The sequence below is a fragment of the Sebastes umbrosus genome, chromosome 10 (genome assembly GCF_015220745.1).
Source record: "Sebastes umbrosus isolate fSebUmb1 chromosome 10, fSebUmb1.pri, whole genome shotgun sequence".
NCBI lineage: Eukaryota > Metazoa > Chordata > Actinopteri > Perciformes > Sebastidae > Sebastes > Sebastes umbrosus.
The window spans coordinates 25,479,272-25,502,671 of NC_051278.1; the positions used below are offsets into that span (position 1 = coordinate 25,479,272).

At 40.1% G+C, this 23,400-nt stretch overlaps 3 protein-coding genes across 4 annotated transcripts; 1 reads left to right on the forward strand and 2 right to left on the reverse strand.

Annotated features, from left to right (window-relative positions):
* lrit2 (leucine-rich repeat, immunoglobulin-like and transmembrane domains 2) lies at positions 1 to 4,979 on the reverse strand. The gene is made up of 3 exons (XM_037783415.1): positions 4,816 to 4,979; positions 3,652 to 4,445; positions 1 to 1,492 (listed from the first exon to the last, which is right to left on the reverse strand). Exons 1-3 carry the CDS (start codon positions 4,923 to 4,925, stop codon positions 678 to 680), a joined length of 1,719 nt encoding a protein of 572 aa, XP_037639343.1. The 5' UTR covers positions 4,926 to 4,979; the 3' UTR covers positions 1 to 677.
* Positions 1,375 to 23,400, forward strand: rgra (retinal G protein coupled receptor a). Of its 2 annotated transcripts, none has more exons than XM_037783417.1 (8): positions 1,375 to 1,507; positions 17,956 to 18,035; positions 18,411 to 18,567; positions 19,077 to 19,198; positions 19,748 to 19,901; positions 20,025 to 20,142; positions 22,386 to 22,499; positions 22,943 to 23,400. In XM_037783417.1, coding segments are annotated over exons 1-8 (891 nt in total). In that variant the 5' UTR covers positions 1,375 to 1,505; the 3' UTR covers positions 23,087 to 23,400. The 2 variants fall into 2 exon arrangements, with proteins under 2 accessions (XP_037639345.1, XP_037639346.1); XM_037783418.1 differs by lacking the exon at positions 1,375 to 1,507 and adding an exon at positions 17,546 to 17,700.
* Positions 6,124 to 11,924, reverse strand: lrit1a (leucine-rich repeat, immunoglobulin-like and transmembrane domains 1a). The gene is made up of 4 exons (XM_037783414.1): positions 11,626 to 11,924; positions 10,337 to 10,797; positions 8,538 to 8,843; positions 6,124 to 8,207 (listed from the first exon to the last, which is right to left on the reverse strand). The coding sequence occupies exons 1-4, from the start codon at positions 11,745 to 11,747 to the stop codon at positions 7,141 to 7,143; spliced, it is 1,956 nt and encodes a 651-aa protein (XP_037639342.1). The 5' UTR covers positions 11,748 to 11,924; the 3' UTR covers positions 6,124 to 7,140.

The following is a 23,400-nucleotide window of genomic DNA, read 5'->3' on the forward strand; positions in this document are numbered from 1 at the left end:
TCGTTCACAAAATGTCATGCACAGCTAAAGATCTCCTTTCGGATTCAGAAATGTAATCTATTAGGTCAGATGGTTTTTTTTTACACATTCACAGATTTGAATGTATTCATACAAAATGTTTTCGCACATTCAGATACTGTGATTCCCGGCTACAGTAATTTTGACCCTATTTTGACGCCATAGATGAATAGCACTTTAATATTGTTTTATGTTTTTTATCAAACACAGTATTACATAAAGATAAAGTATACACCTACTACTAAGACTTTTCAAAAATGTACTCATCAGAAGTAAAAACAATCACAAAGGCTTCATATAAAGCAGCAATTCAAACTGTGTGATAATTGACATTTAAACATATGATAACAAGACAAACATGTCATATTTCAGACAGAAAAAAACAGTGGTGCAAATCCTTGAATTACTGTACACTCTTGACATAACGGTCATCATTCACATATTTGCAACAACCTCCCCGGCCTAGAACAGAGGGAGAGATGAGATTAAAAACAAGGCAAACAACATGGTCATTCTTTGAATATTGTACTTATACGAGTATTAAAATCAGTGTCATTCAGATGATCTATTTGTTCTATTCTATTTTACAAAAAGAACAGATACAGAATGGGACTTTGGTCTATATTACAAGGTCAGTTTCTTTTGTTGGTTTAACAAATTTAATATAGTTCAGCTGGGAGTCTGCTTTGGTCGGCTTTGCCGTTATACAGTCTGTCATCTGACCTCCTCCTCACCTTCCTGTCTTCACTGGAATCTTTATTAACCAGGCCCTCGTCGCTAGCGGCCTGCAGGCTGTCGAAGTTGCCCTGCCTTTCCCGCTCCATCGCAGACGGGCCTCTTTCTCTCTGCCGGTTCTTCCAGCACACTATGATACCCTCCAGGCAGGCAAACTTATTGTCAGTGGTGCAGGCATACATACCTATAGGCACAGCCAACACCATGGCTAAAACTATAAACACTATATGAATCAGCTTCTCCCTCTGTTCCATCTCATTAATGTCACTTCCTGTTACAAACACAATGCACTGGCCAGGACGCAGTGCCTGGTTCTTGAGGGATACACAGATTTCATATTTGGTAGCAGGCGTCAGATCAGAGACGGAGTAAGAGTGAATCCCAGGGCCGATGTAGATATTTTCTTTCTTATCAGTGCCTGCGCGGCCAAAGTGGATGGTAAACCAGGTTTCAGTGGGGCGGTCCAAGACGGCGTACCACTCAATGGCAATACCACGAACTGTCTGTTTGGCAATGCGGATGTCAATGTAGACGTTTTCATCAGCAGGTGGAGCCGGGTTGCCAGGGAAGAGCGATGACTGGGAGCTGTCAGGAGATGGGACGTCCAGGAGGACGCTGGCAGACGAGTTTCCAATGAAGTTGACGGCAGTGCAGGTGTAGACGCCACGGTCACCTGCGTGGAGGGAGGGGATCACCAGGATGGATCTGATGGTGTCTTCATCCACTCTTTCCTGAGACTCTAGGAGGAAAACATGTATAGCCAATGTTATTTTATAGGACATGCAAGCTTAGACAGTATAACTCAATATAGAAAAGCTCATTTTGTTGATTATCTTAAGATATTTTTTCACATATCAAGTTATTATTTCACCAAATTCAGGTAACTTTTTCCTCCGTAAATTAACCCGTGGTGGAAAAAGAAGCCAATGAATTAAGCCACTTGTGCCCATTAAAGGGAAAGTCTGAACAATAATATGACACAAAACACAAAAAATAGTGGCATATACAAGACATCAGCCGCTTTAAGACAGATACAAATTACAGGGCTGCAACTAACAATTATTTTCATTATTAACCTGCCAATTATTTTCAATCATTTGAATAATTGTTTGATCCCTAAAATGTCAGAAATCAGTGAATAATGACCATCACAATTTGTGTAAATTTGAGGGGATGTGAACAAATTGCTTGTCTTGTCTGAGCAACAGTCCAGAACCTAAAGATATTTTCAATTTACGATAAAATAAGACCAAGAAAAGAAGCAAATCCTCAGAAATGAGAAGTTGAAAGGAGAAAATGTTTTTGCTTTCTTGCTTGAAAAAATTATTTAAATGGTGAATTGATCGAATTATTTAAGATCTAATGAATATGGACTTTACTTTTTGGGATAATAGTTACATGGTCCATACATATAATATTATGCACATAACAAGCAAAGAATGGCATAAAATGTGTTTACTTACTGATGTAGTTAATTTAATACTGTTGTAATATTTACATGGAACATTTGTGATCACACTTAATGAAGGCTGGAAATGTCCTCGTAAAACAAGCGGGAATGAGATGGCAGTGTGCTTTCCTCATGAACTACGGGCTTTATTAATAATTAAAAAATATTTTTTTTTCTAACTTGAAGACCTAAATAAAGATCAATTAATTGCAATACTTTATAGATCAGTTTTAAGATAAGATTACAATTCTGGGTTACATGAAGCTCAATGGCTCATTTGACCTCTGACCTTCTGGAAAACAGCGGAGTATCCAGACCAAATGCATTTATTAACAACTTTATTTAAAAGTAGGGCTGCAAGTAACAATTATTTTCATTGTCCATTAATCTGTCGATTATTTTCTTGATTGATCGATTAGTTGTTCGGTCTATAAAATGTCTTGTTCTTACCGACAACTCAAAGATATTCAGTTTACTGTCATAGAGGAGCAAAGAAACCAGAAAATATTCACGTTTAAGAAGCTGGATTCAGAGAATTTAGACTTTTTTATTTTTTTAATTACTCAAACTGATTAATCGCTTATCAAACTATAGTTGGCGATTAATTTAATAGTTGACAACTAATCGATTAGTCGTTGCTGCTCTATTTAAAAGTGCCTTTATTAATGACATAACATTTACAATTACAAATGACGGACTAGCTTTTGCTGTTGTCTTATTAGATCCTTTATTAATTACTTACTAACACTTACAAATGCAGACTTGGTGGCTAATTACAAAGTTAGACACTTTATTTATGATTTGTATTAATTATGTGACACGTGATGACTCACCAGCAAGGGAGATTTTTGACGTTTTTTGTTGATTTTAGTCTTAATAATTATTTTTGATGACTACTTTTACTTCTACGTGAGTATTTAAATGTGCGTAAAAGTACTTTTACTTGAGTTACATCAACTGTTTTTTATTTGATGACCGTTAGCAACCGAAGTGGTGATAATGGCAGCAGCAGTGACACTAGTGACAGCAGCAGTGACACTAGTGGCAGCAGCAGCCTGGTTGCTGTTTGTTTATGATGGACTGGTTAGTTGCAGTCATGATCTGCAGTAAGCGCTCCACTCCGAAGGTTTAGTCTAATGACGCAGACTTTGACTTCATTGCACTGTAGGCTATAGCCCTGCAGCGGCTGACATTAGGTAGGCTGCAGCACATAATCTCCAACGCTCTTAATCAACACTGATGGTGTTGTGCAGATTGAGAGAATCAGTGGTGATTACACCGCAGGGGGGCCAATATCCAGATTTAGCTCTCCTCATCTTAAGGAGGGGGGTTATAAGGGCTGCGATTAATATGTGTTTTAAGTATCTAATTTAACATAAGATATATCACTCTGGGGCGTGTGGGGATGATACGGTATGTGGACATTACACACACACACACACTCTTACCATGAAATCCTCTGATTATCTTCAGCCCATATGTCCACCACACCGCGGGCTCCGGCCTGGCCTTGGCGAGGCAGCGCAGGGTGAGGTTTGCGCCCTGCGGCAGGCTGATGTTGGAGGATGGGGTGATGGTGACGGCGGGCTTTACGCACGCCTGCAGCTCGACCTCGTGGAAGAACTTGCCCGCCTTATAGTCCGTGCCTGAGCAGCTCAAGTAGGAGTTCATCAGAATAATCGGGGGGCTCAGGGACCTGATGAACTCCACAAAGCCCTTCAGGCGGCAGTCGCAGAGCCACGGGTTGTCGTGGAGCGCCAGCACCACGTTGGGCCCCAAATGGGTCCCCTCGCGCTCCTCAGCGCTCCGCACTTTCTGGTAGAGAGGCCAGTTTTGGAAGACCTCCTTCGATATGACCGTAAGCCGATTAAAGGATAAGTCTAAGTAGGTGAGGTTTGGCAAAAATTTTAACGCATGCTCCGGCAGGACGTCCAGCTGGTTGTGCTTCAGGTCCAGGATCTTCAGGGCCGGCGTGTCCTCGAACGCGGTCCACGGTACCGACCGAAGCTTGTTGCCTTGCAGACGGAGCTCGGTCAAGTTCCCCAAACCCTCCAGACCTTTGGAGTTGATCAGTGTGATATCATTGAAGTTCAACCACAAGTTCTCCAAGGCAGGCGTTTGTGAGAATGCCCCTCTGGGTATTTCAGTGAAGCGAGATTTTTCTATGCGTATTTTGGTCATATCGTCTGGAAGGTTCTCTGGTATGGCCCCAAACGCACTCTCCTCCATACATATGAGCGACCTATATGATTAAAGGGGAAGAGTTTACATGAACATTTTGGTTATTGTGTGGCCCTGTTGAGACTATCAACGATATGTATGTAACCATCATGTTTATTTTTTTTTTCAATAATACAACATTGGTACATTGGTAAAAATTTAATTTTTTTATTCTTATTTTATTCTAATGTTTTTATCTATTGTTTTGTTATTATACTGTTTAACTTGCACCAACAAAACCAAAGCAAATTCCTAGTGTATACCTCTCACACCTGGCAATAAACACCATTCTGATTCTGATTCTGATGTCCTTGATTCATCTACCGACACCCACTGGCACATGCTGTTAGGTTTAAAAATACCTCGTGGACTATACAGGAATCAGGTCTTACCTTCCATGGCGGTCTTCTACACAGCTGCACCCGCGTAAACATTGAGAATAAGTTCCATGCACCTGGGTGTTAAACAAAGCTATAACTAGCAGGTAAAAAATTATGTCCATAGTCCGCGAAAATTCATAAAATTGAGGACTACATTCGTGCACAAGACATGTCGAGTGCGGCAGACGAGTGAAGCCTATTAAGCTTTAATCCCTGACGCACCGCGCACTGAACTGAAGTGGCTTCTAATTCTTGGGAGACACACGCATGATTAACACTGGACAGTCACGTCAGGCCTGACATGCTATAAAGTCGGTTCTGATAAGTCCATTTTTATGAGCCTAAATAATGTAACTAATCATTTATTTATGTGTCATTAATAAGAACAAGTTTTTGAGTTGCCAGTTTGGGAAAAAAATTCTTCCTATTTGGTAATAATGCAATTTTAAAGTTGGCAGTCCATTGATAAATACTTGCGAGTTCCACTCTTTAATCAGCCATCAAGTCTGCAGTTAATAAGTTGTAAATAAATTCATTTTAGTCAACATTCTCTGTATGTTTTCCCTAACAACAACTGGTCCATTAGAGCTCCATTATAGAGCTACAAAGAGAAATGTCCTGCTGGAACATCTGGAGGAATTTTTCACAAGCTGACAACCCAAACGTTGTTTTTATGAGTGGCTTATAATTGATAAATCATTAGTAAATTATTTATTAACATTGAGGAAGCTATTACAACTCGCAAACCCTTTAGAGGGACTTATAACAACCTTTAAGTCTGAGACCAGCAGGTTCTCAACCAGGGGTCCTTGAGGGAGTTCCAGGGGGTCCCCAGAAACATGGAGAATAGTTTATTTTCACTATTCAATTCACTATAGAAGTGAGCCCATTGTGAGTAAGTGTCATAAGCGTGACTATTCTGATCACAGGTTTTATTTCCTCCACGGTTATTTCCTCAACCGTAGTTGACAACTATAGAATTCTGGTCTTAATCACATCTAACAACCAAAATCTTTTCAGATGGAGGTCCCTGAGGCAAAATCTGTGACCTGTGACTTAATGTGTATCAATTTAGGGGTCCCTGACATGAAAAAAGGTTGAGAACCACTGTCTTAGACCACCTGAGACACTGATAGTCAAGAGTTTGCAAATCCTGAAGTCATTCCTGGAAATATATTTAATCAAATAAAATAACCTAAAAGAGTATAATCTGTATCTGTATGGAAACCCACTTTGAAAAAATGCTCAACATGGTGAGGTGAAGCGATGTAAGAACACACAGTACCGCTAACTGGATGTATATATATAAAAGTTTATTCAACTATGTTCAAATAATATCATCGGAATGAGTAGCTCTACATTTAACGGGGTAATGATGCCTCTAGGTGGCACAAAACAGGTACATAAAGATATTTCAGTATGTGTCTCTTTGCTGGGAATAGAAATCATTTAACATTTCATTTAGCATCATTTCCCACCCTATTTACATTGCGTCATAGTTCAGTCCTTCCTGTACTTCTCTCCAGCTCCAGCTCTTCTCCGCACATCAGAGTGTTGAACCATGCCTGTGTGTATATCTTCTCTGAGAACGTATGACAGATATATACAGAGGCACAGACTTAACTGTATATGTAAGTGTACATCATCCAGTAAAGTATATACAAATCATACACATGCATATATGATATAAACAATGGAGTGTCTACCGTTGAGTTCCCTTTAAGTCAGATCAGGCTGCAGAGGTTTCTTCGCTGGGCCATGCAAGTGAGATGAAGTTTACAATGATTGTTGTGATCTTTCAGCTTTTGACATGTCTTCTCTTTCAGGCTTAGTGATCAAAACATTCTTTTTAGACATAAAAGCATGAGTGTGTTTGAATGTGGTCTTCCTATTAATTCATGGATACATGTATGACAGTGAAGTCTGTAAGAAACATGAAATATTCTACAAATATCTGGGAAAAAAAACAAGTTGATTCAAATATTAAAGATCCCTCTAAACTGATATTTCCATTATAGTGCAGCGTGCAAAAGTCCTTTGATAGAAGTTGGTTCTCTGTTGCGGTGGAGTTGGTGGCGTGATCCAGCGAGGAGGGATAGGTGGGGGGGAATCCCATGGCGTGGGCGTATGGGAGCGCGTGGGAGGGGTACTGACGTCACGATGTTGCTGATGGTGAGGGTGCGGCCAGTGATGGAGATACGGATGCTGATGGAGATGGGGGTGTTGATGGGGATGGGGATGGGGATGGGGATGGGGATGTGAATGGGTATTAGGGGCCTGACATGGATGTGTGTGAGTGCGAGGAAGATGGCGCGGAGCCGGAGCTGGAGCATGACGTCAGCAGAAGTACTCGTTAGGCTGTCCCTCTATCTTAGCCGTGGCCTCAGAGTCCAGGCTGGAGCGTGCTGACAGCAGCCTGTTGGACTCCTCCGGGTTCACTCTGTTCAAATACTCCCCCTCGAGCCCTTTGGCCTTCGTGCCAGGCGACAGTGTCTCAAAGGTCACGTATGAATCTTGGATGTCCTTGGATTTCTTTCCCCAGTACTTCTGGATTCGTCTCTTCAGAGCCCCACAGCACACGATGACGGTGAGCGGGACCGCGATGATACAGGCCACTGTGATGACAATCACATTAATCAGCCTCTGGGTCCCGGTGGCACTGGCTGCTTCGTCAGTGGAAAATATGACACACTGCTCCTTCTTGGGGATCAGGCCCCTCACACACACACAGGCAATGTACTTGGTCCTGGGCACCAGCCCATTGATGGTGACACGGTTCTGCCCCGCCCCGACGTTGATCTTCCTCATGTCCCTCTCTCCGAACACAGCATACAGCACACTAAACGCTGTTGTGTTCTTGGCCTTCGGGGCCCTCCAGTTCAAAGCAATAGTATTGTCTGTGTCCCCCACCACCTTTACTGAGCGGACCACCCTGTCCGGGTCCTGCTGTAGCGATGAAGTGTTGGCCGCCAGGTTGCTCAGATTAGTCTTCTCCAGATCCAGCAGTGCATCTGGGTTGGATGAGGTGGCAGGCCCCGGGGTGGCTCTGTCAGCCAGGCTGTAACTGGCTAGTTCAGGATCAGGACCAAGACCAGGCGGAATGCCTCGATCCAGGGCGGGGAGAGATGAAGGGGTGGAGGTTGGAACAACATATCTGGCCACCAGTTTCTCCTGGTAGGCAGCTTTGCCCATCTGGTTGGGTTTCTTGACTTTGGCCTTTTTGTCGTTGCTGGTTTGGTTCCCCTCTGGTTTCGGTGAGTTAGAGACAACGAGAGAAATGACAGCTTCAGCAATGCCCGCATAGTTAGAGGCCTTGCAGATGTATTTCCCTGAATCCCGAAAGGACACAGCTGAGACGCCGAGGATGGACCAGGTGATTCCCTCCTTTGAGGTTTCCTGCTGGACTGTGGTGGCAGAGAGGGGAGAATCAGGTCGTTACACAATGGTAACAAAAACGTATGAAAAAGAAAATGAATGTGGCATCTGTGAGATATCCCTTTTATTGATGCGCAAAGAGACGCCAAGCAGGTGATTACACAATGTTGCAATGATCATTAGCAGCATTGCGTAACTCACTGTTGTAGCCACAGCTGTCAGTCAGACTTACAACCTTACTATCTCCACTGGTAGCTTTCTGTTTAATTAACAGCAGCACTACAGTGCAGACCAAAGCATCTTATCTCAGACACAACACAGAGAGAGAGACCCTGGTGTGCAAAGATCCGCTGACTCACCTGTTCCATTAAGGAGCCGCCCATCCGCCTTGCGCCATGTCAGGTCTGGGATGGGGACTCCGATGGTCCCACAGCGGAGCAGCACATTGTTCCCAACAGCGCTCCGGACTCGTGCCACAGCTGTGTGGATGCGTGGGAGCTGACAGCGCCGCAGCTCTGCGTCACTGAACAAGACCCCCGATACGCTCTCTGGAGCCGAACACCGGAGCCTCGTGTCAATGAATGCCACTGAAAGGGTCGGAGACTTCTGGAACTGGACAAGGTCGTAGAGCCGACAGTCACACACCCATGGGTTGTCATGGAGACCTGAGGGTGAGGATACAAAGTGAGGCTACAGGGGGTGGACGAGCATCCAGCTGTGTGCAAAGTGATAGACCAGCCTGCAGATGGCCGGTGTGGATGTTGGGATGTTAATCCTGTAAGAGGATTAACATTTAGTTCATAAACTACATCATGACCATGACTACGGCAATGATGATGATGATGGTGATGATGACGATGGTAGTGATGATGATGATGGTGATGGTCTAGTGATCAAGGTCAGGTCTTGCTGTCATTTCACCCTCCTGTCCTTGACCAAAGCATCAGCCTGTAAAGCTGACCCTGGAACAGCTGTCCACTGTTCGGAGTACGAGAACGTGTTAAACACAGAAGATGAGCAAGTGTAAATGAACAAATGAACAGATAGATAGATAGATAGATAGATAGATAGATAGATAGATAGGTGGTTGATAGATGGGTTGATGCTTCATAATTTTATCTTTTTATTTTTATCTTATTAACATGGATAGCACTTTGGTATAGAACAAAACGCAAAGACTGAGTCAAGGCAATACTCATAGAATTACAGAAATAAAATAACCAAGATTGAATTCAGAGACACTTGTGTGATTCTTCTTCATACTGTACTTAAAAGTTGTCTCTATATCGAGAGCTGAGGCTTATTTCATAATCATCTTTCAAGTAACACCGTGGGAGGTTGAAACAATGCTAATAAATTAACTCGCTTTATCTTTACACACACTGTAAACAATTGCTGTTAATTTACAGCAGGATTTCAACAGTATTAAGCTGTTATTGCTAAAAACAGTGCTTTACTGTTAATACAAAAGAAAACCTGTTAAATTACGCTCATAGGCCGTTTTTTAACTGAACTATAACGCATTCTTAAAAAACAGCACTTTACTGCTGATCAGCTGTCTAAAGTATCATCAGTAACAGTTTCATGCAGTATTTTTTTAATTCTGGGACCTGATCTGCACATGTGAGGTTTGTACATTGTACATGATTGTAAAATCAGTGAATTAGCTTTATTGTTCTTCACTCACATGTTGTTCTGGTTTGCATTCTGTGCTTGTAGCCAGCTATAGACAGACATTTTGGGAAAAGTGTCAACAAGTCTATTATAGCCTTTTTCCTAAAAAGTGCCTTTAATTGCATTTAGTGTGACTATTCCTATGTCTGTAACCTGCTAAGTCTATTCATCTAGGCAAAAAATAATGTTTATTAAAAAGTATGTAAAAAATACAACCTAAATAGTGCATTAAAACAAATCAGTAAGATAATGTAAAAGAAAGGTGAAAAACAGCTATATAATGTATCTTTAAACAGTAAATTAACTGTAAAATACTGTGAAATTAATAAAAAAACAGTATTTTTCATTAACAGTACAAAGCTGTAAATTTCAGCGACAGTATAATAATGTTAATTTTACAGTAACATAAAGGCAACCCTTGTGCTGCCAGCTCTTTACTGTTATTTTACTGGGAAATTCTTCACAGTGTAGGTGAAATCCTTACCCAGGATCATCTTGGAGCTCTCTGGCCCTTGCACTGGTTTCACCTCCAGCCAGGTGGACAGCACCTCTGATGGGAGCGTCAGCAGGCTGTTGCTGGACAGATCCAGGTAGGTGAGGTTCTTGATGTAGGTGGTGGCCTCAGCTGGCAGCGAGGTCAGCTGGTTGTTGTGCAAATCGAGAAGTCTGAGACTAGACATATCCATGAGAGACTCCCAGGGAAAGGCTGTGAGGGCGTTTCCGTCCAGACGAAGCTCCTCCAGGTTGAGCAGTCCTTGGAAACTGTCCGGGCTCAAGTTGGACAGCGTGTTGAAAGACATCCACAGGAACTCCAGACTGGAGAGGTAGTTGAAGGCTTCGCTTGGTATCCGCTGGATGGCCGTCTTCTCAATGCGCAGCTTGGATGTGTCGACAGGAAACCCCACAGGCACAAGAGATATCTCGGGATCATTGCATATCACGCTCCTAAAAAAAAGAGGAGACATCATTTGTGTTCACCTCCAAAATCATCTTTCACAAATTATGCATTTATAAAGACATTTCAACAAAGTCATTTTTTTTAATTTATTTTTTTACATTAGTGTAAGATTAGATTTATTTGTGTAAAGATTTATTTTATACAGTATACATATGGTATTCTGCTCCTTAAGTTAGATCTGGAACTATATAATCATCACTCACCTTACTTGCTTGTAAAGTGAGTGATGATTAAGATTGGCGGAGTGATATGAAGTAAGAAGTGATGTGTTCCACCTTTTTGGTTATGGGTGTTCAATTGTCCTATAGGCTGGAGTTGAGACATTAAAGTGGATCCTGTTGCACAGACGAAGCTCTTGCTTTACCCACAGCAGCCCTACAGTAGTTTAATTCAGTAACAAGTACGTTTAAAGTTAATGCAGCGAGAAGCCTGCCTTACATTAGCATTAAAGTCTAAGATTAAATCATGTTTTTGAAGTCTAGATGATGTAAAAAAAAAAAAAAAAAAGATGTGGTAAGTTCACAAGCAGCACAAATGCTGTGTGCAAATAATTCTGAAAAAATAACAGATTTCCCAATCCATCCAAACTCGCATAAAACGCATAGATGGGGATGTTGAAAGTGCCTTTGAGAGATAATCCTGCATTAAATAAAATTGGACCCGACATGCACTCCCTGAATTATCTTTTGCACACGTGTTCACGTCTGTGCAAACATCTGTCCTCATATGTCCGTCTAAAAAAGATGCGTCTTTGCGCACAAAGACACTTTATAGTGTGTTTTTGAAATCATTTGCATTTGGACATCTTCCCTTACCTGGCCTTTGATCCATCACTCAGGTTGTGGTAGAAACAGCTGCACTGTGACGGACAGGAGCTCACTGGATTGAGAAGTTCACCTGTGGCCAGGTAGAGCCCCAGGAGCAGCACGAGGAACATTTTGGCCCACTTTTACGCAGCTCGCCTACATGCGCCCAGTTTGCGCCCAACTGGAGTCAAACAGACTTGCCTTTTTCTCTCATTTACAGGAATATCATCCGCATGGCTTTTGTCCCACCGCTTCGCTGTCCCATAGTGATCCGACTGCTATGAGTCCAGAGATAAAAAGGATAGACAAGGATTAGCGAAAGGACTGGCGTTCTTTTCATTTGGATGCGTATTTTGCATCCCGGAATCCGATAGGCTGCGCAGAGACGTCCCTATTTATTATCACAGAAAAACACTTCCGAAATGGTCATAATCCACTGTGATGTTTGGATTTTTTTTTTCTTTCCCTTCAAATGTAGTTTGTTCATTTGAGCCCTGCCGTGACTGTTAATCTGTAAGTGGACAGCACTATGTTTTACCACAAGGTGGCCCCTAGATCACAGCCTTTGGCTCCTGCCTTTGTACTCAACAGATGCTCACTTAACATGTTCTTAATCTGACATCCTTTTTTTAATTTGGAGAAGTTTTAATGTTTTTTTTATTACCATAAAACAACTAATATCACTGTAGTTAGAAAGCAGAAAGAGACTTTGATTTAAACTAAAAAAGTAATATGCAAATACTTTTTTCATGCAAAATAAGGGAAAAGAAAATGACCCTGCTGGTGAGGCCTGAACCACTGACCAGAAATTTACAACAGTGAATGAAATAATTTCACTGCACTGAGCAGAAAATACAGTTTTCCCCCTTTTGGCACCCCAACCCACTTCATCCCATTGATGTACCTGTACACATGTAGACTATTCATCAACAGGAAACAAAGTAGTATTTACTTAACCACTCAGCAGATGCTCACTTAACATTTTCTTAATCGGACATCCTTTTTTTATTTGGAGAAGTTTGAATGTTTTTGTTTTTTTATCACAAAATAACTAATAATAATAATAAATTTATTTACATAGCACTTCTCAAAGCAGATGTTACAAAGTGCTTCACAAGACAATAAAAGCAGATAAATAAAGTAAAAGATATGGTAACTGTTAAAACAGAACATCACAAAACATATCAATAATAATAGAAGTGGTAAAATGGTAGGTAAAGTTGATAAAACAAATATACAGTATATATATACATAAATGTGTATAAATGTACACATGCGTCCAGAAACGGATGTATACATACATATATTTATACCCAGTCTTCTACTTATAGGAATGCTATCCTAAAAAAATGTGTTTTCAAAAGTTTTTTAAAAGTGGATACAGAGTTAGATGATCGTATCTCTATAGGAAGTTGCATTGCAGAGTTTGGGAGCCCTGACAGCAAAAGCCTGATCGCCTCTTGTCACAAAATTGGAACTGGGAACAGCAAGAAGTAGCTGATCAGATGATCTCAGACCACGTACAGGCGTATAGGGTGTTAAGAGATCCATTATGTATTCTGGGGTCAGACCAAGTTGTGCTTTAAAAGTGAGTAATACAATTTTAAAATGTATTCTAAATTGTAGGGAAACCAGTGCAATGATGCCAGGACTGGTGTAATGTGCTCCCTTTTATTAATGCCCATTAGAAGCCCATTAGATGCCCATTAATATCATTGTAGTTAGAAAACAGATGGAGGCTTTGATTTAAACCTCCAATTGTAAAGCTTTTGTTTTGCAGTGGAGGTAAATCCATGTGTTATTTGGCACCTGTTCATTGTGTTTCCCCTTTGTATTTCATCACGCTGGAAGTTCAGTGTTACACTTGGCTGGCACTGCAAAGTGTGCCGACTCTGGGCCTGAAGAGATGGTGAAACACGGGCCTTTAATGTGTTTGAACAACTTGGCAGCAAGAAGCCACTTTACATCTGTGGCTCACATTTAACCACAGTGTCAGGTCAAAGGTTAACAAGAAGTTTCATAGAGATTAATACGTCCTATAAATGAATAATGACAGATTAATAGAGACAATAATAGTTACTGAGTTGTGTGACACATACTTCGCTCTTCCATCCTTAATATTTGCCCTTTATTTTAGATGTATGCACTCTTTAACCTTTCGTATTAAAATCCCTTTGTGTCAAAGGTCGTTCAGCATCAATGGTTTTACAACCGTACAGGTCTGTACTGAGGCTCTCAACATGTTGAGCAATCATGTTCCCTTAAACTTAAACATTCCTTATTGCAGTGCAAGTAGTTAATCTCATTTACTGAAGGCAATAAATCCGCCCTTTTAGATTGTATGAACTAGAAGACGACTTTATTTGAGATGCAACGTCATTCTTAGTGTGCAAAAAGTCTCATAAGAACAGATCTACTGAAGTAACATTAGAATAAATTGGGTCATGGAGTGTTTGCTGTCTTTCTGAAGTCTCTCCCAGTACAAAATTGCCCTTGATGCGCGTTATACCTCTTTCATTATCAGATTAAACTTTAAAAGTTTGCATTAGTGCACATTTGCACAACAACTTTCAGCAGAAAAAGTCATCAAAAAACATCCAAATACTATATACTAATTTGTTAAAGCATTAGAGTGTTTGAAATGTTTAGTGTGACCAATTTTAAGATGGCAAATTTGGAATGAAAAGAGAAAGAAGCAAAAATGTGACAACTGCATACTTGAACTCATGTTGGGGTCAACCACGGGTACAGGGATTTGTGAGTTTTTGTTGGAAGCCATTCGTTTTTAGTAGGATGTAAAGTGTCCTAAAATTAAAACCTATACATTGGATCTTTATCATTTGCATTCGTGTATGATTTACCACTTTTCACACATTATCACCAATATTTCCCAAGATTTCTGATCTTATAATAATATAATCCTGAGACTGAGAAAGACTTAAGCCACACAATGTCAGGCTTGTGTGTCCCCTCTATCCCTATGGCATGAAAAGCTGCAAATGATGTCGCAACCGAAACATGACGAATCCCATTGAAGGCTGGAGATGATGGCTAGATTTCATGTTATTTACATACATTGATAAACCGCTGAAGCGAAATTGGAACACAGGCTTTTTTATTGTAAGCAAAATGTTCCCCTTATCACACAGGAAACTCCAGACTGGATCAATCCTCTGTTGACACATGTTGTGTCTGCAGATCCAAAAGTGCAATTTTGTCTTCTATTATTCCAGGCAGATGCCATATTGGTTTAATCTCTTGAGGTCAGTGTGTCTATTAAAAGTTTTATTCCCTGATCAAAAGAAAAGAAAAAAATGTCCACAAAACAAATGCTGACGTGTCTGGTTTCACAACCACTAGTCACAACAGACAGTCCTGCCATATGGGACAGAGGATTAATAAAGATCCAGATCAACAGTACTCACATGGATCCTCTGTAGTGTCTCAATAATCACTTTGTGCCATTAATCAGTGAAAGGGCAGGGTTACTATAATGAATTGAAATACATCACATTTTAATATAAACTATAAGCTGCAAAGCATTGATATGCTGGAAATGATCAATCCTTTACTCCTATGTTGGATAATACATCACATGTCTTTACATGTATATTTTTAACCAACATGTATGCACAGCCTTTGGCAAGAACATGGAAGAATAAGGAGGTTATTGTTGCTGTTAATTGAGGGAATCTTTTTTTTTTTTTTTTTTTTTTTTTGCGCATATATAAAACTGCACAAAATCCAGTCAATGAAAAAAACAAACAAGGAATGTGTCAGGAGAGGTCAAGAAGCCTTACAGGCTTATACAAAGGACCTCCCCCCCAACCCCAGGAGTAAAAAAACTATAACAAAAAGGAAGAAAGATCTAAACTAACATAATTTTAAAAATACAACAAAAGTTAAACAACAACAAGTACACAAAATTTGCAAAAAAAAAACTAACCAAACAGTGGAAAACAATGAAATACATACAAAAGAAACAGTACAGAAAAAAAAGAAATTTATCTAAACATATCAAAAGATAATTAGACATCATGAATTAAATGTGATGACAATTTCCTTTTAAAATGTTCTCAGGATAACGAGCTCTTGATAACATGCATTGATAACATGTATTTTGGTGTTCCATATAATCTTCTGATGTTGTGGCTGGAGGGTTTTTGTTTTTCTTCTTTAATCACATGTCTTTACATGTATATTTTTAACCAACACTTATGCACAGCTTTTTTTAGTCATTTTGAATTTTGTACTATCCGTTGGACAACCCAATTACTGTGAAGATGTCACTTTGGTCTCTGAGAACTTGTGAAGGCATTTCTCACTATTTTCAGAAGTTTCACAAATCAAACAATCAATCGATTTATGGAGAAAATAATCAGCAACTTAATCCATAGTGAAAATAATCATTAGTTGTAGTCCTATACAAAATGGTTAAAATGATCTTAATCTTAATCTTAATTCTGCTTTTACGTGAATTCACGAGTAATAATAATAATGTAACGATATAATATATAATAGTATAACACTCACAGGGGGCATTTTTCTACATTGAGTACTTTTATTTTTAATACTTTAAGTACATTTTCCTGATTATACTTACATACTTTTACTTAAGTAACAATGCAGGACTTTGACTTACAGTGTGATATTAAGACTTTTACTTAAAGGTCCCATATTGTAAAAAAGTGAGATTTTCATGTTTTTTTATTATAAAGCAGGCTTAAATCCTATATAAAATACTGTGAAAGTATCGAAACACTCAATCCACAGGGAAATTCACACAGCCCGTATTCAGAAACTCTGCATTTGAAATAAGCCGTTAGGATTTCTGCCCATTCGTGATGTTACAAATATACAATATTTAGATCCTTGACACAATTTTAAACGTAAAACATTCTAAATGTGTCTCAGTTTATTCCTGGTTGCAGTGTATGTGAATGTCATCAGCTGACAAGAAGTACACATGGACCCAAGCTGTTGGCTAGCAATGTTAATGCAATTCTGTTTCAATTCCGTCAAAATGCGCTAAAACGGAGCGTTTCAGACAGAGGGTGAATACAGGCATTTTCAGGTCGACAGTATGAGGGAAAATAAAGGGTTTTTTAAACATTAAAGCATGTAAACATGTTCTAGTAGAAACACAAAATACAAGTATGAACCTGAAAATGAGCACGATATGGGACCTTTAAATAAAGAATCTGAATGCTCCATCCACCACTGACCATTGGAAGAAATCATAGGAGTTTTTTTAACCAACGCTTATGCACAGCCTTTGGCAAGAACATGGAATTCTAAGAATAATGAGGATATTGTTAATTGAGGGAATCTCCTGATGTTGTGGCTGGAGGGTTTTTGTTTTTCTTCTTTAAAGGTCCCATATCGTGCTCATTTTCAGGTTCATACTTGTATTTTGTGTTTCTAATAGAACATGTTTACATGCTGTAATGTTAAAAAAAACCTTTATTTTCCTCGTACTGTCTGCCTGAATATACCTGTATTCACCCTCTGTCTGAAACGCTCCGTTTTAGTGCATTTCAACGTAATTGCAACAGAATTGCGTTGCCTGGCAACAGTTTGGGTCCATGTCTACTTCCTGTCAGCTGATGTCATTAACATACACTGCAACAGGAAATAAACTGTGACATATTCAGAATGTTTACGTTTAAAACCGTGTAATGGTCTAAATATTGTATATTTGTGACATCACAAATGGACAGAAATCCTAACGGCTTGTTTCAAAAGCACAATTTCTGAATACGGGCTGTGTGTATTTCTCCTTATATTGAGTGTTTTGATAGTTTAACAGTATTTATAAAGCACTTAAACCTGCTTTATAATGTAAAAGACATGAAAATCTTACTTTTTAAAATATGGGACCTTTAATGTGAGTGTAGTTCTAATTGGCTGGAGCTCTGCAGACACCTGTTGTGTCTCCTTGAAGCGACACAGAGCAGTGAGCTGCCATCTAAACGCGTCTGGACCTCTGACATCAGCAGCAGCAGCAGCAGCATCCTCACCCATGAGACACACACAAAGGCTTGTTGTGTAACTAATTGAGGGGCTTTACTGTTGCGGCTACGGGTAAATACGCATTAAGGGTTCTCGGTTTGTGTGGTTATGTTCATTAAGACATTCCTGCACGGATTGGGGGCGACGGAGAGCGGAGGGGGCTTTACATAATAATAAAGTGCATGCTTTTCACGTGAAATGCCCCTTTAAAAGCGCTCTCCCCACGGCCACACTGAGGCACATCATCGTAAACGAGCGGATTGGGAGGAGTGAAAAAAAAAAAGTCTGTGACAGCTTGCACTTTGTTGTGTTTCCATTCGACTTCAGGATGGTCTCGTCTTACCCGTTACCGGAGGGCTTCTCCGACTTCGATGTGTTCTCCCTGGGATCGTGTCTGCTGGTGGAGGGTGAGTGTTTTTTTTATGCTGGATTTCAGCCAAAAATGCTGCAAGGCTGAACCCGATGTGTAACAGTAACCTATGACAGGACCTGACACCACCCGGGCGCTCACACACAGATAGTATATGCTGTGGGAGGCAGTCTCTAGCTTTCTATTTATTATTCTATATTGATTCTATTTCTATTCTCTGTTTGCTTATAGATCTGTCTGTAAACAAAGACTGCAGATGTTTGATCTGCATGTGTATGGAATGTTATGGTGCTGTGCTTCATGCGCATAAAGCATCACTGTTGCGCGCTGCTTTCCATTCATCGACGCATATATAAGCCTTCATTCATGATTTTTTTTTTTTTTTATCATTTCTGTTTCCACCCCTCAAAAGGTCTGCTGGGCTTCTTTTTAAACGCGGTGACAATCGTCGCTTTCCTCAAAGTGAGAGAGCTGAGGACCCCCAGCAATTTCCTCGTGTTCAGCTTAGCGATGGCTGATATCGGCATCTGTATGAACGCCACCGTCGCTGCTTTCTCCAGCTTCCTGAGGTGAGTGATGTAACCACCAGCAGCCAGCCCTTTGTTTTTTTTCAGGTATATGATGATCAAAATGTGTGCTGAATGAAAATGTAATGAGCTATTAATACCTGGTTATACCTGCCCCCTGGAGATGATCAGTCTATACACATGGAGCTGTGTGATCGATACAAGGAGGAACAATCAAGAGTGGAGGGCAATAGGCTGCACTGCTAAAGCCTATGTCATAATGTGAAGGGGGATTTTCAAGCTGTAATTACGAGATGAGAGATGCTGCTGAGTGTTCATGAGTCTGGGGATTATATACTGCCTACTATTATTGTTATTATTTTTTATATATATATATATATATAGACCCAAAGTCTGAGATATGTAAATTGATTGCTTTGCATAAATCAGTGTTTCCATCAGTTTTATAGTGTGTTTGGTCAAGAACCTGTTTCAGCATATCCTTCTATAGTGAGCTTTACTAATTATTTCTAGATGAATAAATGAATACATTTACACCCCTCTGTCTCCAGGTATTGGCCTTATGGCTCTGACGGATGCCAGACTCACGGTTTCCAGGGCTTCATGACAGCTCTCGCCAGCATCCACTTCATAGCCGCCATCGCCTGGGACAGATACCACCAGTACTGCACCAGTAAGTCAACACCTCACTTCGTCTATATGCACAATTACAACCGTTCTACTTTCCCTCCCCCGTATAGAGCACATACTCTGACACACACACGACATCTAAGCATACACTGAGCAGTTTTGTGTTCCTGGTCTCCAGCTGATCTTAAGACCTCCTGCTATTCTTAAGAGGCTGCCCCGTTGTCTTTAAATTTGCCACCAGCCGTGGGCCATGGCTAAATAATGACCCAATATCCTGTGAAGATAACAAACACTGTTAAGCAGATGAGCATATGGTGTTAAAACAGCGACCTGGGGAGGCTCGAGTGTTGAGTAGAAACGCTTTTCTTTTTATGGGGAGAAATAAAATCAGCTCTACTGCTATCTATAGCCATCGTTAATAACAGAATACAAGGGGGAGAGGAAGTGACTCAACACCTGACATGCATTTCACACTATTTTCTGTGCTTATCGGACAGCTAGTTTAACGCCTTGGGTGCTTCTGCAGTAGTGTGACCTTTGTTGGAGGTGTTAGAAACAGCAAAGATGGATGTTTTGATCCTGTTCTCATCAGGGACAAAGCTGCAGTGGAGCAGCGCCATCACTCTGGCTGTATTTGTCTGGCTCTTCTCTGCCTTCTGGTCTGCCATGCCCCTCATTGGCTGGGGAGAGTACGACTACGAGCCCCTCAGGACCTGCTGCACTCTGGACTACACCAAGGGAGACAGGTAATATACACACATACACTCTTCTCAATGCTATCAAGATAGATATAGATGCCTTTGCATTCTCTATCCCACACTGGGACTTGTTTATGCTGATGCCTTTTTGGTGCATTTTTCTCTCCACAGAAACTATGTGTCCTACTTGATCCCCATGTCCATCTTCAACATGGCCATCCAGGTGTTTGTTGTCATGTCCTCTTACCAGTCCATTGCACAGAAATTCAAGAAGACTGGCAACCCCAGGGTAAGTAAACAAAGTCAAACTAAATCCAACAACTCCAACAACAAAGGAGTATAAAGTGATACACACACTGATTTCAAATTCAAGTTGGCATAGCAACTTTACCAACACAGAGACAGAGTGGCTCTGTTTCGCTTCAGTTGCCCCAAACCCAAATCATATGCTTGATGCAGAGGATTTAGGAATGACTGAAATCCAAGACACTGGCAGTTCTAAGTAACAGAGCACTTATAACTAATGCACAAATCCTTACAAATATGCAATCCAGATAAAGTAGTCTTCTGCTTTGAAGTCACTCATTGGCAGTGGTGGAATGTAACTTAATACATTTACTCAACTACTGGACTTAAGTACAGATTTTAGGTACCTTACTTGAGTCTTTTTTTTTCATGCCATTTTCTACTTCTACTCCACTACATTTATCTGACAGCTTTAGTTTCTAGTTACTTTACAAGTGAAGATTTTTGCATCCAAACCATTCAAAGAGCTTATAGAATGTTCTTATAAATTAAACTACCCAACAGTATATACAAGTACAGCTGAAACAATTAGAAGACAGAAAAACTATTTTCATAATTTAAGTAATTTTTCATGCAAAACTATTTCCTGGTTGCAGCTTCACAAATATGAGGATTTGCTGCTTTTCTTTTTAATTATTATAATTTATTTTTAGTCATTTTGAATTTTGTACTATCCGTTGGACAACCCCATAATTGTGAAGATGTCACTTTGGGCTCTGAGAACTTGTGAAGGCATTTCTCACTATTTTCAGAATTTGTACAAACCAAACTATCTATCGATTAATGGAGAAACTAATCAGCAAATTAATCCATTGTGAAAATAATCATTAGTTGTTGTCCTATACAAAATGGTTAAAAAAAAAATCTTAATCCTGCTTTTACATGAATTCATGAATAATAATAATAATGTAATGATATAATATATAATAGTATAACACTCACAGGGGCCATTTTTCTACATTTAGTACTTTTATTTTTAATACTTTAAGTACATTTTCCTGATTATACTTACTTTTACTTAAGTAACAATGCAGGACTTTGATTTACAGTGTGATATTAGTACTTTTACTTAAATAAAGAATCTGAATGCTTCATCCACCACTGACCATTGGAAGAAATCATAGGAGTTTTCCTTATATTGACATCTATTTCATCTCTTCCTAGTTTAAGCACAACTTCCTCTTATGGTCCTTATACAGAGTGACGAAACAGAGGGGAGCATGCAGGCTGTGACATATATAGGTCATTGCCACAGGGGGGAAGACCGGATGCTTCGGTTGGGAATGCGGACAGTAGTTGGTGTGCGGTGAAATGAACAATGTATCTGTGAATGGCGAATTCAGCGTAGTGGAGTTCCTCAGGGGCTGAATCAGGTTGCCTCACTATATGTTGCATAAGCCCATTACTCACAGTCATCTGAGTTGGCTCGAGACACTTTCATAGATGCACAAAGAATGTCGAGTAGAATCACCAAGCTCTCTACCAGAGCAGTGTTATTATGTCACGTAATGTATAATCACACAATGTATGCCCTAAAAACCTGGAGGGATACAATTGTCCAGGCGTGTCCCTTGGCCAAGAAGTGGTGTCTGGTGTTGCTTTATAAATATCATCAAATGTCTGTAACTGGCTTTTCAGGTTTAAGACTCCTTCAGTCAGTACAAACCCATGCTGTGCAGCCAAACTTGATCAAACCTTCTTCATTTTAAGTTCAAGCAGATATGCCAAAGTGTGTAAAATGATACACAAGATGTCTAGAGTATTTCCATTTCATGGAAAGTACATCCAAAAAAACAGAAAGTTGTGGGTTTGAATATTTCACATAGTGTAAACATCATAGCTTCAATGCACAGTTGAAACAAATTAACTTAAAAGGGGAACCTGTATGTTAAGGGGTTAAATTTCACTCTGAATGTGTGAACTCAGACTCCGAATAATGCCTACTTTGACCCCTGGATTACAGGAAACTGCCCCTTTACTCCCTAGCTGTTTCTGCTGAGCGTGAATGAACACAGACACTGTTATTCTCCAAGACATTATCCCAGGCGTGTGACTGGAACACATGACACAAGGCATTTTTGTCTTGTTCACTTCGGTAAATAATCATTCATGTTTATCCCCCCTTGCTCTGCCTCTCTCTCTCTCTCTCTCTCTCTCTCTCTCTCTCTCTCTCTCTCTCTCTCTCTCCCTCTCTCTCTCTATCTCTCTGTTCTTTACCCTCTGTAGTTTAACCCCAACACTCCTCTTAAGACGATGCTGCTCTGCTGGGGCCCCTACGGCCTCCTGGCTTTCTACGCCGCCGTGGAGAACGCCACCCTGGTCTCCCCCAAGCTCAGGATGGTAAGGACAGCCAGCACATACATGCACACAAAAACCCTCCACTATAATTCAAACATATTAATGTATATATTTTGAAATGCAGATCATATGATCTGCACATTGTTGCATGTTGGACATACATACAGTATATTGTAAAATATCTTAATTGTTAAAGTCCCTGTGTGTAGAATATGAGGATTTCTGACTTTGGCGCCCCCTGTGGTAGCATCAATAAAGACACAAACAACACATAGAGTGCACCAGTTTTCACCAGGGATGTCTCATTTTTCTACAGACATTTTTTTTTATTTTGATTTAAAGATTCTACACAAAGTGGCTTTAATTAATCAACTGAACAATCAGTTATTTTTAATAACTGTATTTTAGTGCATTTTCATAATAATGTGCTCATTGAGGTCTTTTAAGCACTAACAATCTCCTCGTGCTCGCACCTGTCTCTGCAGATGGCTCCCATATTGGCTAAGACCTCTCCCACCTTCAATGTATTCCTGTACGCTTTGGGAAATGAGAACTACAGAGGAGGCATCTGGCAGTTCCTCACCGGGGAAAAGATTGAAGTGCCTCAAATTGAGAACAAGTCCAAATAAATTAAGCATGCAATAATTACACACACTAACTGTCATGGTGGTTTCTCACTTACCTTGGTGTTTCTGTCTGTGAGCGTATGTGCATGTGTTGTGTCTTGAACAGTGGTAGCCATTGTCCCTTGTAAATATCTGTCCTGGATTTGTTGTCCTTTGTTTCTGCAGTTGTGTTTCATAAAGGACTTTGTCAACCACAAATAAGAATTGGCATATTGTAAAAAAAAAAAAAAAAAAAAACTTTCACGCTGCTGAAAAATTTCGTAATACCACACAATTGCAACTAAAAAAACATAGGACTTGGCTACTTCTGTAACAAA